Below are 15,153 nucleotides of genomic sequence, written 5' to 3'. Positions count from 1 at the left end.
ATAAGTAAAGATGGCAGAAGCTGGCCTGTAGGAGCTGGTCAGTGCTGCTGGATCAGAATCTAAGTTTCTCAGCATCAGGTTGGTGGATATTTGGACTCCAGAAGACATTCCTTACCTGGCGAATCAAATTATGAGCCTCAGACATGAGCCTGATCATGTTTTTTTTTTAAATTACTCCCTTCGCCTTTTGCATTGCATCGGGGGACACAGGTTTTTGAATGTTCCTAGCTACTCACATAAACCGTTGCCGGGCCAGAGGCTTTGGCCTTGAGAACTATTTTGATTTGAAGTTTTCCAATAAAAGCCTAAAACCTTTGCACAGGCATTGCTTAGGCCTTGATTCAAGGAAGCACTTAAGGGTCTGCTTAACTCTTAAGCTTGTTCTTATCTCCCATTGAACTCAATGGGACTGAGTGGGAGTTAAGCACCTGCTTAAAGTTAAGCAGACACTTAAGTGCTTCTTGAATCAGGGTCTTCGGCAAGACTCCAGTGAGCGTTTTGCCGGAGTTGGGACTGCAGGACTTGGCCTCTGTCTCATTACTTCTGCTTGTCTCGCGCTCCGGAAAATGTGTTAAACCTTTGTGAATAATAATTTATTGTTTCTAACCCCTTCACAGGAGTGTTTGCATTTGGACTTTTTGCCACTGACATATTTGTAAATGCTGGCCAGGTAGTGACAGGGAACTTGGCTCCATACTTCCTGACAGTGTGTAAACCCAACTACACAGGCAGCGACTGCCGGGCTCACCACCAGTTCATAAACAATGGGAATATCTGCACCGGGGACCTGGAAGTGATTGAAAAGGCCAGGAGATCCTTTCCATCCAAACATGCTGCTCTGAGCATTTACTCAGCCCTTTACGCCACGGTAAGTGCCCAAGCTATTTGCCGGTTCCCCTGACGGGTTTCAGTTGCTATAGCTACTGTCTCATTTAGCCTCCTACATCCTTTTCTTTTGTGAATGCAGGATGGGGGAGAGCCCTGCTTTTGTCATGGGGGCAATGGTATTTCTGGCCCAAATGCATCACTGGTGTAAGCAAGTGCAACTCCCTAGAACTTCAGTTCTAATCCCAACTCTGCCACTGACTTTATGTGACTTAGGGGGAATTACTTAACCTCTGCCTCAGTTTCCTGACCTATAAAATGATGATGATAATATACTCACCTACCTCCCAGGGTAGCTATTTACTTAGAGTCAGTACAATATCAAGTGGTAAGTGTTACTATTTTGGGGAGAGTCTTTTCTGCTTAGTCTGAAGTTTAGTCCCCTGATAGGGATAAATTTCTCATGCAAGCAAAGGTCCCATTAAAGGCGGTGTTGCAATTTTGCCAGCATAATAAAGATAAGATTGAGTCCTTGGGGTACAGTTTAAAGGTGACAATGCTAGCCTATCCAGGCTTCCTGGAATCAGCCGCTGATCTGTTTCAGCAGCAGCTGACTTGGGGTTCTTAAGTTGAATCTGTATGTAAGTCAGAACTGGCGGTCAGTTTCAGCAGCAGCTGAATCTGGATGCCAGTTCCGACTTACATACAGATTCAACTTAAGAACAAACCTACAGTCCCTATCTTGTACATAACCCGGGGACTGCCTGTATTGCCATTCCCTCCACATCTATCAATGTAATATATGCATCATGTGCCAGAAATGCCCCTCTGCCATATACATCAGCCAAACTGGACAGTCCCTACATAAAAGAATAAATGGACACAAATCAGATATCAGGAATGGCAACATACAAAAACCTGTAGGAGAACACTTCAATCTCCCTGGACACACAGTAGCAGATCTAAAGGTAGCCATCCTGCAGCAAAAAAACTTCAAGACCAGATTACAAGGAGAAACTACTGAACTACAGTTCATCTGCAAATTTGACACCACCAGTTTAGGATTAAATAAAGACTGTGAATGGCTAGCCAACTACAAAAGCAGTTTCTCCTCTCTTGGGGTATGTCTACACTACCCCGCTAGTTCGAACTAGCGGGGTAATGTAGGCATACCGCACTTGCAAATGAAGCCCGGGATTTGAATTTCCCGGGCTTCATTTGCATAAGCGGGGAGCCGCCATTTTTAAATCCCCGCTGCTTCGAACCCCGTGTAGCACGGCTACACGGGGCTCGAACTAGGTAGTTCGGACTAGGGTTCCTATTCTGAACTACCGGTACACCTCGTTCCACGTGTACCGGTAGTTCGGAATAGGAACCCTAGTCCGAACTACCTAGTTCGAGCCCCGTGTAGCTGCGCTACACGGGGTTCGAAGCAGTGGGGATTTAAAAATGGCGGCTCCCCGCTTATGCAAATGAAGCCCGGGAAATTCAAATCCCGGGCTTCATTTGCAAGTGCGGTATGCCTACATTACCCTCCTAGTTCGAACTAGGAGGGTAGTGTAGACATACCCTTGGTGTTCACACCTCTACATCAGCTGCTAGAAGTGGGCCTCACCCTTCCTGACTGAATTAACCTTGTTTATCTCTAGCCTTATTTATACCTGCCTCTAGAAATTTCCACTACATGCATCTGACAAAGTGTGTCTTTGCTCACGAAAGCTTATGCTCCAATACATCTGTTAGTCTATAAGGTGCCACAGGACTCCTTGTCGCTAGGGCTGAATTGTTACTTTCAAGAGCTGATAAAGTTCACTGGGACATTCTAAAATCACGATGGCAGAACTTGGGGTAGCAATTTAGGGAAAGAACTCTGATCACACAATTTCATTTTAAAGCCCAGTTGATACTTTGAACTGTTGTCTCAAGATAGAAATGGGAGGGAGAAAAGAATTGGTGTAACTATTCCTACAGTGATACTTTATTTTGATACCATGTTCTCCATTGTTTTCCATAAAAAACTTTCCAATGACTTGGCACTTTATAACAATAGTTAAGTTCGTTCCAATTCACCCATCCAACAGTGGATCCAAAGTACCCCCTAGTGTTCCTTCTTGACCATTACTCATCTGTAATTTCATAACATCTACTGTACATTTGTGCTATAGGTAGAGGCTTCCCTTGTGTTTTGCCTTTGAAAAAAATTACAAATCACTGATGCTTGTAATTCGAAGGTGCACAATTAATTGATCAGATGTAACTTCAGATCACAGTTTATATGTGTAATTCAGAGCTTTGTGACATTTTTCAGACAAAACTATTTTTTGGCCAAAAATCCAGATTTGGTAACTTCGAAACATGTCAGAAATTCACGTTTCACAGAATTTTCCATGTTGGAAAATAAATTTCCAACAAAGTCAAAATGTTTCGTTGCGTTCAAAATTATTTTTATTTTCTTTTTTAAAAAATGCGACACTAAATAATCAAATAATGTTGCTGTGACCTGAAAGATTCCCCCTCTCCTGCCCCCCAACTTTCTGATTCACTCAAAGTTTGAAAAATGTGTTAAGGGCTAGACTTGAAACCTTTCTTCTGATTTTTCAGAACTGCCAGCAAACTGAAACATCTGCTATTTCCACAGCTCTCATGGTGCCTGCCTTTTATTTTTGTCAACCAGATAATGCTGGCTGAAAATCAATATATTTTCAGATTGGGAAATTTCAATTTTCCACTCAAAAAAACCCCCAACCTTCCCCCCCCCTCCCCCCCCAAGGAAAGCACATATCTTCCGTGACATGGTTTTACTTTGGTAAAAACCCAATTTTCCATTTAGGAAATTTTTTGACCAGCCCTTAGCATTATACAGTAACTAGCAAAGGACTGTCCCTGCCTCTAGACCATAAGGTGCGTCAGTGGATTTGGCTCTTCCCCTGCATTAGTCCCATCATGTGTGGCTCAGGTCCATTTACAAGCTAGCAGCTTATAGGTCGCTATATACCAGGTAATATCTTACCAATTAATATTACAGTTGAATCGTCCTGATCATCCCGCTCCCTTGACAAAAGCCCCCACCTCATACTTGAGGACGGCAGTTCCTAGCGTTTTTAGCACACTAGAGAGATCTGTGGCTGGAGACATTTTTGACAAGCAAAGTAATAGTGCTCTGGATGCATTTGCTTTGCTCAACAAAGCCAAGCAGTGTTTGGAAGGCATAAAGAAATTCACACTTAACCTATCACTGAGGATGATTCTATTGTGTTTACTTGGTTATCATTATGCTGTCAAATTTTGTTTGTTGTTACAGTAGCTTTGTATTCATGCTACTTCTGTAATCACAGGCTCTGAAATTAGTGCATGGCTGTTAATTGCTCCTCCAGTAGTTTATTTTCTTTGTCAAAAATGCCTTTAAAAATGAGCTGACACAGCTTGTGGAGTTTACTGAATAGATATTTCTGAGCACAGGAAAACTTCTTACCATGCAATTACATTTTCAGAGCTATTTGTTTAAAATCAGCAACAAACCCTCCCATACTCTTTTCCACTTCTGTCACTTATTTAAGTCCCAAAGTCAAAACAAAAGCCCTTGCAGGCAAAACGACATGATTGGGTTGCTTCTTAACACCCAGGGTCTCCTTTTCAAATGGATGTTACTCAGTCACTTGCACACCTAGTTTGCATTAGGGGTGTTATAATGTGTTTGTTTAGGTAAACATGTAACCACTGAAAATTCCAGTGGTTTTATGTTTTCATGCTGGGGGGTGGCTGTATAGGAGCCAGTGTGCACAGGGAGCCAGCTTCTAAGCCAGATCCCTACAAGCACCGGCTTCCGCCTGCACTCCTCCATCCCACGCTGCTGCCTCTGATACAGAGGCAGTTTGGGGGGGGGGGGCAGGTGTCTCATTGGAAGCTTGTACACATGGGGAGCTAGATTAAAGTCAGCTCCCCCCAGGGGCCTGCATGTAACTGTGACACTTAACCAATGAGCCCAGACTCATCGGTTAACCATGTACACGTTTACACGTTCATACCCCTAGTTTGCTTGGGTATGTGTCTGCAGAAATTGAGGATTTGCATCTGACTTACATACCCACACTCAATAGCCTGTATGCAATACAGGTTGAACCTCTCTCATCAGGCACAGTCTGGTCCAGCAACATCCGTGATCCGACAAGATTTTAATTAGCTGGATGTCCACTTATCATGGGTATGGCCAAGTTCCCCGTAGTCCCATATAGTTTGTTTTTAGCCAATAGTCCTGGCTCTCAGTGTTCTGTGCTGTTACTTAGCTCTAATTGAACTCTAAGGGCATGTCTACAAATTAAGAAACGCAACTTCAGCTACATCGATTGCATAGATGAAGTAGAAATGCCTTAATTCGGCTTTTGGCGCTGTCTACACAGCAGGAAGTCGAAGGAAGAGTACTCTACCTTCAACTTCCCTTACTCCTGAGGGTTACAGGAGTTGGAGTAAGAAGTCCTCCAACTCATTATTTCAAAATAATGGCTTATTGTGTAGATGTTCATTTTGTTATTTCAAAATAACGTCAGTTATTCCGAAATAACACTGCTGTGTAGATGTACCCTAAATGACTTTTAAGAGCCCAGCAAGCAGTGGAAGTGTGGGTAATGCTGCCAGATAATATTGACCTCCCCTGGTTTGACAAATTTTCTGGAACAGCACCAGTCAGGTCCCAAGAGTGCTGGTGTTGCGAGATACAACCTCTGTAAGTGTTCAGCAGCCAATAGAACCATGCCCATCTCAGACTGCCCCATCACTTTGCATATGGTTGAGTGAATCATAGAACACTAGGACTGGCAGGGACCTCAAGAGGTCATCGAGTCCAGTCCCCTGCCCTTATGGCAGGACCAAGTGGATGTTGGATATGTTGAAGCCACCCGTCTCCAATATCTGTGTTCCCTTCCAACGCCCCTCTCTGAGCTGCCCAAACCCCTGAGTATTCAGGGGCTCAGAACATCGGATTTGTCACATCCCTGCTTGGTGCAATATGTGTCGATGAAACGTGACCTGTACGTTTGTCCGAGCTCTTTGACGCGTGGCTTGCGCTGTGTTTCAGATGTACATCACAAGCACAATTAAAACAAAGAGCAGCAGGCTAGCAAAGCCCGTGCTGTGTCTGGGTACCCTCTGTGCCGCCTTCCTCACCGGGCTAAACCGAGTTTCCGAGTATCGAAACCACTGTTCGGATGTGATTGCCGGCTTCATCTTGGGAAGCGCAGTAGCGTTGTTTCTGGTAAGCCAATCTCCCACCAGATTTCAGGGCAAGCTGAAGGCAAAGAAAAATTCTCATAACAATCCTAGAGTTCAAAAGTTTCAGAGGGGTAGCCGAGTTAGTCTGTAACAAGAAAAACTTTAAAAACAACAAATGGTCCGGTAGCACTTTAAAGACTAACAAAACATGTAGATGGTCTCACGAGCTTTCATGAGCAGAGCCCACTTCTTCTGATGACCGGTGTGTTGGATGTCTTGTCCTGGTCATCTGAAGAAGTGGGCTGTGCCCACGAAAGCTCAAGATACCATCGACATGTTTTGTTAGTCTTTAAAGTGCTACCAGACCATTTGTTGTTTTTTAAGTTAATCCTAGAGTTGTCTTTCAAACCTGATTACTCAACCCACAACCCCATCCGAGCTCATTGGATTTCTCTTCCGAGCAAATCCTAACATAAAACCAGGGTGATATCAACTAATAGGGCTAATGTGAGGTCAGATGGGCGTCTACACACTTCTCAGTACTGTTTTAGCCATTGCAAAGGGCTGACTCCGAGGTTGTCCTGGGAAAGTGTTTCTGGCATGCAACCCTAAGGCTGCTGCCTATGAGATTCATGGCACCCATACTTCACAGCCTCCTTGGCTGTCTGTAGTTTGGCAGATGTGGGATTCGAGATCATAGTTTGAGTGCATGAAGCACTAAACAAAACGCCTGGTTTTCTACTTTGTTACAGAGGAATGACACAAACTTAAACCAAATGTAACATAGAGGAAAATCAGGTTGGCTCAAAAGCTGGGCCTATCTGGAAGACTAACCTCTCCCACTCTGGCACTTGAGTTTGAGGGTTCAGAGTGGCTCTGCACCCCATCAGATGACATGGGATAATCAGTGAAGCCACAGGGACCTCCCCCACAAAAGCTAATGGGTCTTGGATGCTCACAGTGTCCACGGATAGCATTTATTTGAATGAAACCCCAGATTTCTTGTTTATGCATGGAGGGGTTGTAAGATATTGTGCTCAGGTGGTGGGTTACTGGGCGCTTTCTCCCCCTCCTATGGTGGATTCATGCCTTTGAATTGAGAAGTGTGCCCCGTTCCACTGAATGAGTTAAAATTCATCCCAAAACCTCCAGAATCCTCTGCCTTTGAATGCTTAGAAACAAACATGAGGTGCTGCCCAGGGACCGGAAAGGTCTGAGACTGTGTAACTCCAGTGAAACATCCTTTCAGAAATGCAGCAGGCCCCTACCAAGACGCATCACAGATCAGGCATAGAATGTGCAAGTGTGTCTTGGACTGGGCAGGATACTGGCATGTTCTTCATTTTAAACCTGTGAATAATTGAGCCAGGTGTCATCCGGGAGTGATCTCTGCAGTTTTAATGGAATGGCAAGTCCTGAATTTTACTTGCCTGTACACTACATACCCTGATGCAAAATTTGGCCTGGACAGTCAGCAGGGCTAACAGAGTAACACAGTTATAATCAAGGCTTCTGTTCCCTAGGGGCATAACGAAATAAGAGTGAGAATGGTTCATATCCACAGGTAATAATTACACAGGCCAAATTACTGAGAGGCCCTTGCTTGCAGCTATGTCAGTCACATCACTAGTAGTTCAATTCTGATAAGGGGATGGTTTGGGATCAAATCCCTCTCCGGGCAAGCACAAAACTTTGGCAGAATTTGGATCAGGACCCAAATGTCCTGTTTTGAGTGAATGCTCGAAAGAAGCCGTTCTAGCTCTTGCCTACTGGGGGAGGTTACATGATGACGTCGCTCTTTTTTTCTACACCATGCAGGGAATGTGTGTTGTCCACAACTTTAAAGGAACACATGGAGCTCCTTCTAAACCGAAGCCTGAAGACCCCCGAGGGATGCCTCTCATGGCTTTTCCAAGAGTGGAAAGTCCCTTGGAGACATTGAGTGCACAGGTACCGTCAATCCCTCGGTCACAGTCATCAGAAACATTGCCAGGCACTGCGGAGTAAAAGCACCATTTAACCTCGCTTTAAACATGCATGTGTAGGGCCCCTTTCATCCCCAGTGTAATTCCACCAAAGGCAAGGGAGTTATACCAGAGAGGAGTTTGTTCCATTATGCATATCTATTAACCAGAAGACTGTGCCTGGGTTCTTCAGGGCAGGGAGCTGATGGCGTGGGTGGGTGCAGGAGGCTGGGGGTAGGGGGGTGCAAGAGTGAGTGTTGGGGGGCAAGGAGGGGCTCAAGGTGGGGTTCCCATCTGGCGTGGGTCTTTTCTCCCCCCAGCCCCACCACAGCTGCCAGGGGCATTTTCTCTCCCCGTCTCCAGCACTGCAGCTAATGGCCAGGAGAGGGGGGAAAGGGTTTGGGGGGGGCAGAGGGGCTCCTTACCCAGCTGGCAGGCGAGATGGCGGAGCTCCAGCCTTGGTGGTGTAGCTGCCCCCACTGGACGCTTACAGGATAGCTCTCCCTTGTGGGCTCGCTGCCTCCATCGGCTACTCTCATATCGCGTGCCTCCGAACAGCAGCCCCTCCCTTTGCATGTTATGGAAAACAGCCCTTTTCCTGGTGCTTCCACTTGTCCTGGCACAACCAAAAGCTGACTGCTTTAATTTAGGAGAAGTGGAAGCTGCCTACCAAATGTGGTGGCCCTAGCTCTCACCATTTACGAGGAGTTCTTGAACAACTGGACTCGCAGACAGACGCACAGATCTCTGAGAGAGAGAGAGAGAGAGAGAGAGATCCCTTGTGTCCCGGCCTTGTCAATTTCAATTGCCACAAACACACATCTACAGCTGAAGAGGCAGGATTTAGCATAAGCAATCCGTGAGAATGAATCTGTATGCATGTTGCATGAGGAATAAACTTTCACCCCTGTGTGCCTAGGCAGAAAATTCGGGAAGGTAGATAATTCCATTTCATTATACTTTGGAACTCCCTCAGTACAATGCTTCTCTTTCCCTTCAATTGGACACTAACGTACGTAATCCAGAGCACAGATTCAGATATGTTGTACAATGGTCCTAATTCTGGGACTGATCCCGAGCTCTCGCAACTCCTCTTCGTTGGATGCGTAGCATCTTTCCTGATAATAACAAGCAAACGGTTCTCTAATTCAGCAGGAGAAAAACAGAAACTTCCTGCTTGTTTGCAGCTGAGTAACCCCAGGCGAGCATACCCTTTTCACCTGCACTGCTTGTACGATGTGACCAAGCTGACTTTGACCCCCAGTAATTACTGGGAAAATGAAGACACTGCAATTTATTAATAAACTTTTCCCAGGCTGCTTAACGTAACAGGTTTTTGCTTCAAAATAACCTGTTGTGCCCAACGAATATCGTTTCTGTTCAAGTAACGTGAGCACTTAAGAGAATGGCACTGCACTCTGAAGAAATTATATTAGGTGTAGGCATTACAGCTGGCCAGCAAACAGATTTTTCTCTGGAAAATTTTGACTTTGGCAAAATATTGAAAACCAAAAATGTTTGGTGTGGGGGTTTTGGTTCTCCAATGGGGGGGGGGGGAACAAATGTTTTAGGAAGGAATGAGGGGACACTTTCCAGGAAATTTTTAAGTCAAAACTCCAATTTTCCATTGAAGAAGATTGGATGGAAAATTTGTGACTAGTATGAATGGAGACACACACAAATTTGTGACTAGTATGAATGGACACACACACACACACACACATATGCAGAAGGACCAAGTTGGGAAGCATACTCATAGTATATATGGAAACATTAGTGCCTTATCTTTTCAGACACATATAAATATCTTTTTAACATATGGGGCATGTCGGGGGGCTCCCCTCTCATTTGGGGTTGCCACCCCCATCCGGGGCATAATTCCCCAGTCAGCGTCAGGGTTGGTGGTGGCCAGTCTAGTGCCTGGGTCACGGGAGGTTGGCCAGCGGCTCCGTCGTTGGGGTCAAGCCCGGCTTGGGCCTGGCAGCGGCGCGTTCAGCAGGCCTGGTGGCTCCTTCTCTGGCAGTCCAGTCTGCGGCTCGAGTGGTTGGGCGCTAGCTCCAGCTCTGGCCACGGTCTGCCCCTTCTGAGCAGGCCTGCAGCCTTTTGTACCTTGGCTCCCCTGGGAGCATGCCCAGTAGGGCTGTGCAGGTGGGGCCCTCTCCGCCCCCGGCGCCAGGTGGTTGCCCTGGGCTTCAGTGCAGGGCGGGGCCACCCCGTCACAGGGCATAAACAAAGGAAGCCAAAGTCTTCCTTCTGAGTGTAAGGATTGCACCCCTCTCCCCCACAATAAAACCAGACAAAAACCTGATCTAAAGACCAGTGAAGCCAATGAGAATGTTTCCATTTACTTCATTGAGCTGTGGCTCAAGCTGTAAAATGCACACCGTAGTCCAGGGGGTGGGAGGGAAGCGGAGGCGTAGTGGGTGTTTACACTGTGGTTGATCATGAGAGTGGTGACCCAGGGGCTGGACTCAATGCCTCCTGAGGTCCCTTCCAGCCCTAGGATTCTATGACCTATTCCCCAACTGCCCAGGTTCCTGCAGGTGACTCCACTACATTTTCCTTTGCACCTCTCAAGTACCAGAGTTATGGACTGGCCCTACAAATGGCCTCCGGTCATGAATTCGCCAGCACTACAGCATCGTCAAGCTGAGCAAGACCCAACAAATCTCCTTTTATCCATTTCCCCTCCTACAGACGGCCTGGCCCATTTTCTGCAGAGCTCTGCGAACCTGAGGACAGAGCAGTTAGACAACATTTACGTATAGCGCATCTTCAATCACGCTCCTTTGTCGCTACACTGGCACCTGTCCATCGCAAGAGCTCAGACCAGCCTATAAGGAAGGGGGCGTACTCTCCTTGGGAAGTCCCCCGAGATCCCAAATGAGGAAGATTCTCATGAGCCACAATTCTGCACAACCCAATTTGGAGGCTCATTTTTTGAGGAAGGGAGAAAGTGTCTGTGCTCAATGCTTTCTGAGAACTAGTCTCCTTTAAGATGTCTGAAGTTAGGCACCCAAAAATTGAGCCCTCCCCCCCCTCCACCCCAAAAATCACTAGTCCCTTCTGGAAATCTTGTCCTGGGTTAAGATTCAGCAACGATGCCTTTCTCGTGATCTTTTAATTTTTACATGCTTCATCTGAGAATACTAGCACTGGGCAGAACCTGGAGTGATTAATGATTGTGGGGGGGGGATACTTCCTGAAGCATCCGTATATAGAGTCTTCCCCTCCCTATTAAGTGTCTGTTCACCCTAATAAAAATGTATTGAAAACCTTCACATGTTTGCATTTTCCTCTCTGCAGAATCACTCTGCCTCTATGACTGAAGTAACCTGAGCTGGAAGATGGCAAGAGAAGCTATTTTTTATTAACCTTCAGTCCAATGCTCCAAGACACACAGTTACTAAATGTCCAACTGTGACGACCAGTATTATGTTATGTCTAGTTAGAGGCTGATGTTTTGTACATTTTTTTGTATGAGGAAGTGACGTAGCTTGCCCTGATTTTTTGTCAGCTTTAATATATTTATGCCAGAATTTAAACAAAATCAAAAACAAACAAAAAAAGAACCCAACCTCTTTTCTCATTTTAAAGTGTGCACTGAGAAACCACATCTATGGAATTGTTGATGTTGTTACGTGATATTTGTACACAGACTTTTTTTGTTTTATATACATTGAAATAAAATAATTATAATAATTCACTTTTACCTTTTGTTATCATAGGAAGCACTTCTGACAACGGGACAGATTCTGATCTCGGGACCTTTACTGTAAATCTGTAGTCACTGCAGATATTTCAGATTTCGCGGCGATCAGGAGTGTAGTCCAAACGGTGCTGACAACAAGGAGTTCAGGCTCTAATCCAACCAGTTACAGAAGCATGTGCCTATCTTTAGGTCTGGGAATAGTCCCATTGCAAGTGATGGGACAACTCGTGCTTAAAGTTAGGAAAATGTTTAAGAATCTTGCAGAATCAGAGCCTGATCGAGCTGGGGCAGGAGGAAGATTGTGCTAGGTTTTAGAGAATAACTAAAATAAGAAGTATCGGATGGGCAGCTGTCTCAGTCTGTATCTGAAAAAACAGTGGGGAGTCCTGTGGCACCATAAAGACTAACCAATTGATTTGGGCACAAACTATCCTGGGCAAAACCCCTCTTCTCAGATGCATGGCCATGTCTGTCTCACCAACAGATGGCCATGCCTCTGACAAAGTGGGGTTTTGCTCACGAAAGCTTGTGCCTAAATCAATCTGTTAGTCTTTAAGGGCACGTCTACACTATGGGATAAGATCAAATGAAGATACGCAACTTCAGCTGCGTTAATTAGCTGAAGTCAAAGTATCTTCACTCAACTTTTGGCACGGTCCACACTGCAGGGAGTCGAAGGGAGAACACTCTCCCTTCGACTTCCCTTGCTCCTCATGAAAGAAGGACTACTGGCATCGACCGGAGCACCTCCTCACTTTGAATTAGCTGTCTTCTCTGGACCTACTAATTCGAGCCCTGGAAGATCGACAGCAGCAGCTTTGATCTTCTCTGCAGTGCAGATGTACCCTAAGCTGCCACAGGATTCCTCATTACAATAATTGGGTCTGTTTTTAACTGATTTTTGTGGGAATAAGCTGGTGACTTGAAAAAACACTAGAACATTCCGCAAGGGTGGCCCAAGGGTAGCCCAGTTGACAATAGCAGGGCCCAATTCCACCACCAGTGCCTCCTGCTTTAAGTCAGAGGTGCATATTTAAGGGCAGACCAGAGTGGCTTGCGGCCATTACTGTGGATTTGCACAGTATTATTCTTACGTGGGAGTGTCCATGTTTCATAATGGCATTCTGGTATCCTCACCTGAACCTTACACTCAGTCTCTGTCCTTCTTAGTTACATGGGCGCAAAGGAAAAGCAAATGGGCTAAAGTCAATGGAGTTATTTGGGATCCAGCCTGAGGAGACCAAGAAGTCAGTTTAGCCTGATAATCTCCAGGGAGTCTGGCATGCTATAGTCATTCAGGGACTCCAAGGAGCTGTAAGAGTAACTAGCATCATCTATCATAGCAGAGTCTGCATTTTTTGTAAACCATAGCGTACAAACCTGCTCTTTGCACAGTATTGTTAAAAATAAACGGAGGAGAGCCAATGTACAACAGAGCAGTGGTTTCACTTTGTAGCTATTATGTGTTCCTAGGGTTTTCCTGCCTCTCATTTTTCTAGCATGGTGATAACTGATGTATGTCCCACTGAAGGAATGGAGCCTTTCTCTGTACTGTCAATGGAATGTTTACCTGACTCTTCCAAGTTTGTTCTTCTTGGCTTTTTTGTATATTTTTTTCCAAAACAGATGAAAAAAAATGACAAAAAAAATTGTATCCGGGATTCTGTCATTTGTTTTTTGAAGAAATACTCAGGTGGTTCTTTGTGTCTGGCCTTGCACAGGACTGTTCTGCTTGGTACTGTCTTGGGAATTGACTTTTTGCCATCAAGTGGCAGAATGTAGACATTGGGATGGGCCTGAGGGTTTCTGAGTGCTCCCCGCATAGAACTACTGACAGGGCTTAGTTTCCATGCCTGGGTGTATTTCCACAGATTTCAGCAGGCATTAGCTCAGGCCAACACCTCAGTGTCCCAGGAAGAGGATTACTTGCTAGCACAGTTTCTCAAGAATGGGTGCCCCCCATGCTACTGAAAATGGCTTAGCTGGTATCCTAGATGGGACACACCTGTGCTCTCTAACCTGCTCTCTGCAATAGCAGTGCAGCCATTTTCAAACACCAGCAGAAAGGAGATGAGAAAGAACCACATTTCTGTCAACATGGGGGAGGCAGATCCAAAGTGGGCGGGCCCACCTCTGATGGGTTCTGCCCCACTCCAGCCAAAACCAGATAGAGAGGAGTTCTCCCACTGACTCCCTGACATGGATGAATGGAGATTTTTCTTCTGAGAACAGGTTATTAGCGACAAGGTGGGAGCGAGAGTATCTCTTATTGGAGCAGCTTGTGTTGGTGAGAGAGCCAGGCTTACACAGAGCTCTTCCTCAAAGCTGGGAAAGGATCTCTGAGCATCCCAGCTAACTAGATGATGGAACAGATTGTGTCCTGTAATTAGTTAGCGCATGTTCAAGAGAGGGTACATTTGGACTGCAAGCCTCTTTTGAAAGAGCATCTGGACTGCAACCAGTACTTTCGAAAAAGAAGCCAGCCGCTTTTTCTAAAGACAGCACCCAGGCAGACTGGAAGCTCTCTTTCGACAAAGCACAGTTTGCATTACATAGCGCCTTTTTTCGAAAGAGCACTTTTGAAAAAAGGCATTATTCTTCATAAAATGAGGTTTTCCGCGGTCAAAAAAACTGTGGCGTTCTTTCGATTTACTTTCGAAAGAACACAGAAGCAGTCTAGACGCAGGGGAAGTTTTTTCGAAAAAAGGCAACTTTTTTCAAAAAAACCCTGTAGTCTAGACACATCCAGAGAACGCTTGTGTATAGATACTAACTACTTATGCTAAACAGTCTGTCTCGCCTTTCACTTAGCTGTGACAGTGGTACCTGAAGAAGAGCTCTAGCACCAAAGCTTGTCTGTCTCACCAACAGAAGTTGTGTCCTTAATACCCTGGGGCCAACCCGGCTACCTCTACACTGCCTACAACAATGGAAACTGTCCAAGTTCTGGTACAGATCTCTTCTGCAGAGGTATGGCTTCACGTGGATTTTCAGACCCTTAATTCCTGAATGCAGCTGCTCTCGTTAAGGCTGCACCATAGGAAAAGTTAGAAAATAAGAGTAGTCAAAACACCTGAGACCACTTGTCTACACTACAGTCTCCACTGGTCGAGCTGCGCATGGTGGGGGGTTATGGAGTCACACCAGGGCCAGCCCACAACATTTTGGCACCTGAGGCAGGGAGCTCAAATGACGCCCCCGTTCTCCTTCGCTTGGGCCAAAACTTTGAAAGGTCTCAATTCTGCCTTCTTCCTGTTCTACTCCTCTCACGGTACTGCTCTGCTACCTACATATGCACCAGCAGCAGACACAATTTTCTACACTCTGGGGCCTAGTGATCCCCTCCCCCACCCGCCCAGTCTGGCACCTGAGGCGGCCTCAGTTCGCCTCATGGTAGGGCCAGCCCGGAGTCAAACCCTCCTAGCATAGACAAAGGCCCAGTCGAGG

The 15,153-nt window shown here is 45.8% G+C and overlaps 1 protein-coding gene across 3 annotated transcripts in view; it reads left to right on the top strand.

Moving 5' to 3' along the window:
• PLPPR1 (phospholipid phosphatase related 1) overlaps positions 1–13,360 on the top strand; it is a 167,959-nt gene extending 154,599 nt beyond the window's left edge. For all 3 annotated transcript variants that reach the window (XM_075931388.1, XM_075931389.1, XM_075931390.1), the window contains 4 exons: positions 618–868; positions 5,897–6,073; positions 7,849–7,980; positions 11,301–13,360. In XM_075931388.1, coding sequence (XP_075787503.1) covers positions 618–868; positions 5,897–6,073; positions 7,849–7,980; positions 11,301–11,333 — 593 coding nt within the window. In that variant the 3' untranslated portion in view covers positions 11,334–13,360. The remainder of the gene's footprint in view (positions 1–617; positions 869–5,896; positions 6,074–7,848; positions 7,981–11,300) is intronic.
• Positions 13,361–15,153: the final 1,793 nt, after the last annotated feature.

This window comes from Pelodiscus sinensis, chromosome 6 (genome assembly GCF_049634645.1).
Source record: "Pelodiscus sinensis isolate JC-2024 chromosome 6, ASM4963464v1, whole genome shotgun sequence".
NCBI lineage: Eukaryota > Metazoa > Chordata > Testudines > Trionychidae > Pelodiscus > Pelodiscus sinensis.
Note: the sequence above shows the minus strand (reverse complement) of the source record. Positions and strands in the feature narration are given on the sequence as shown.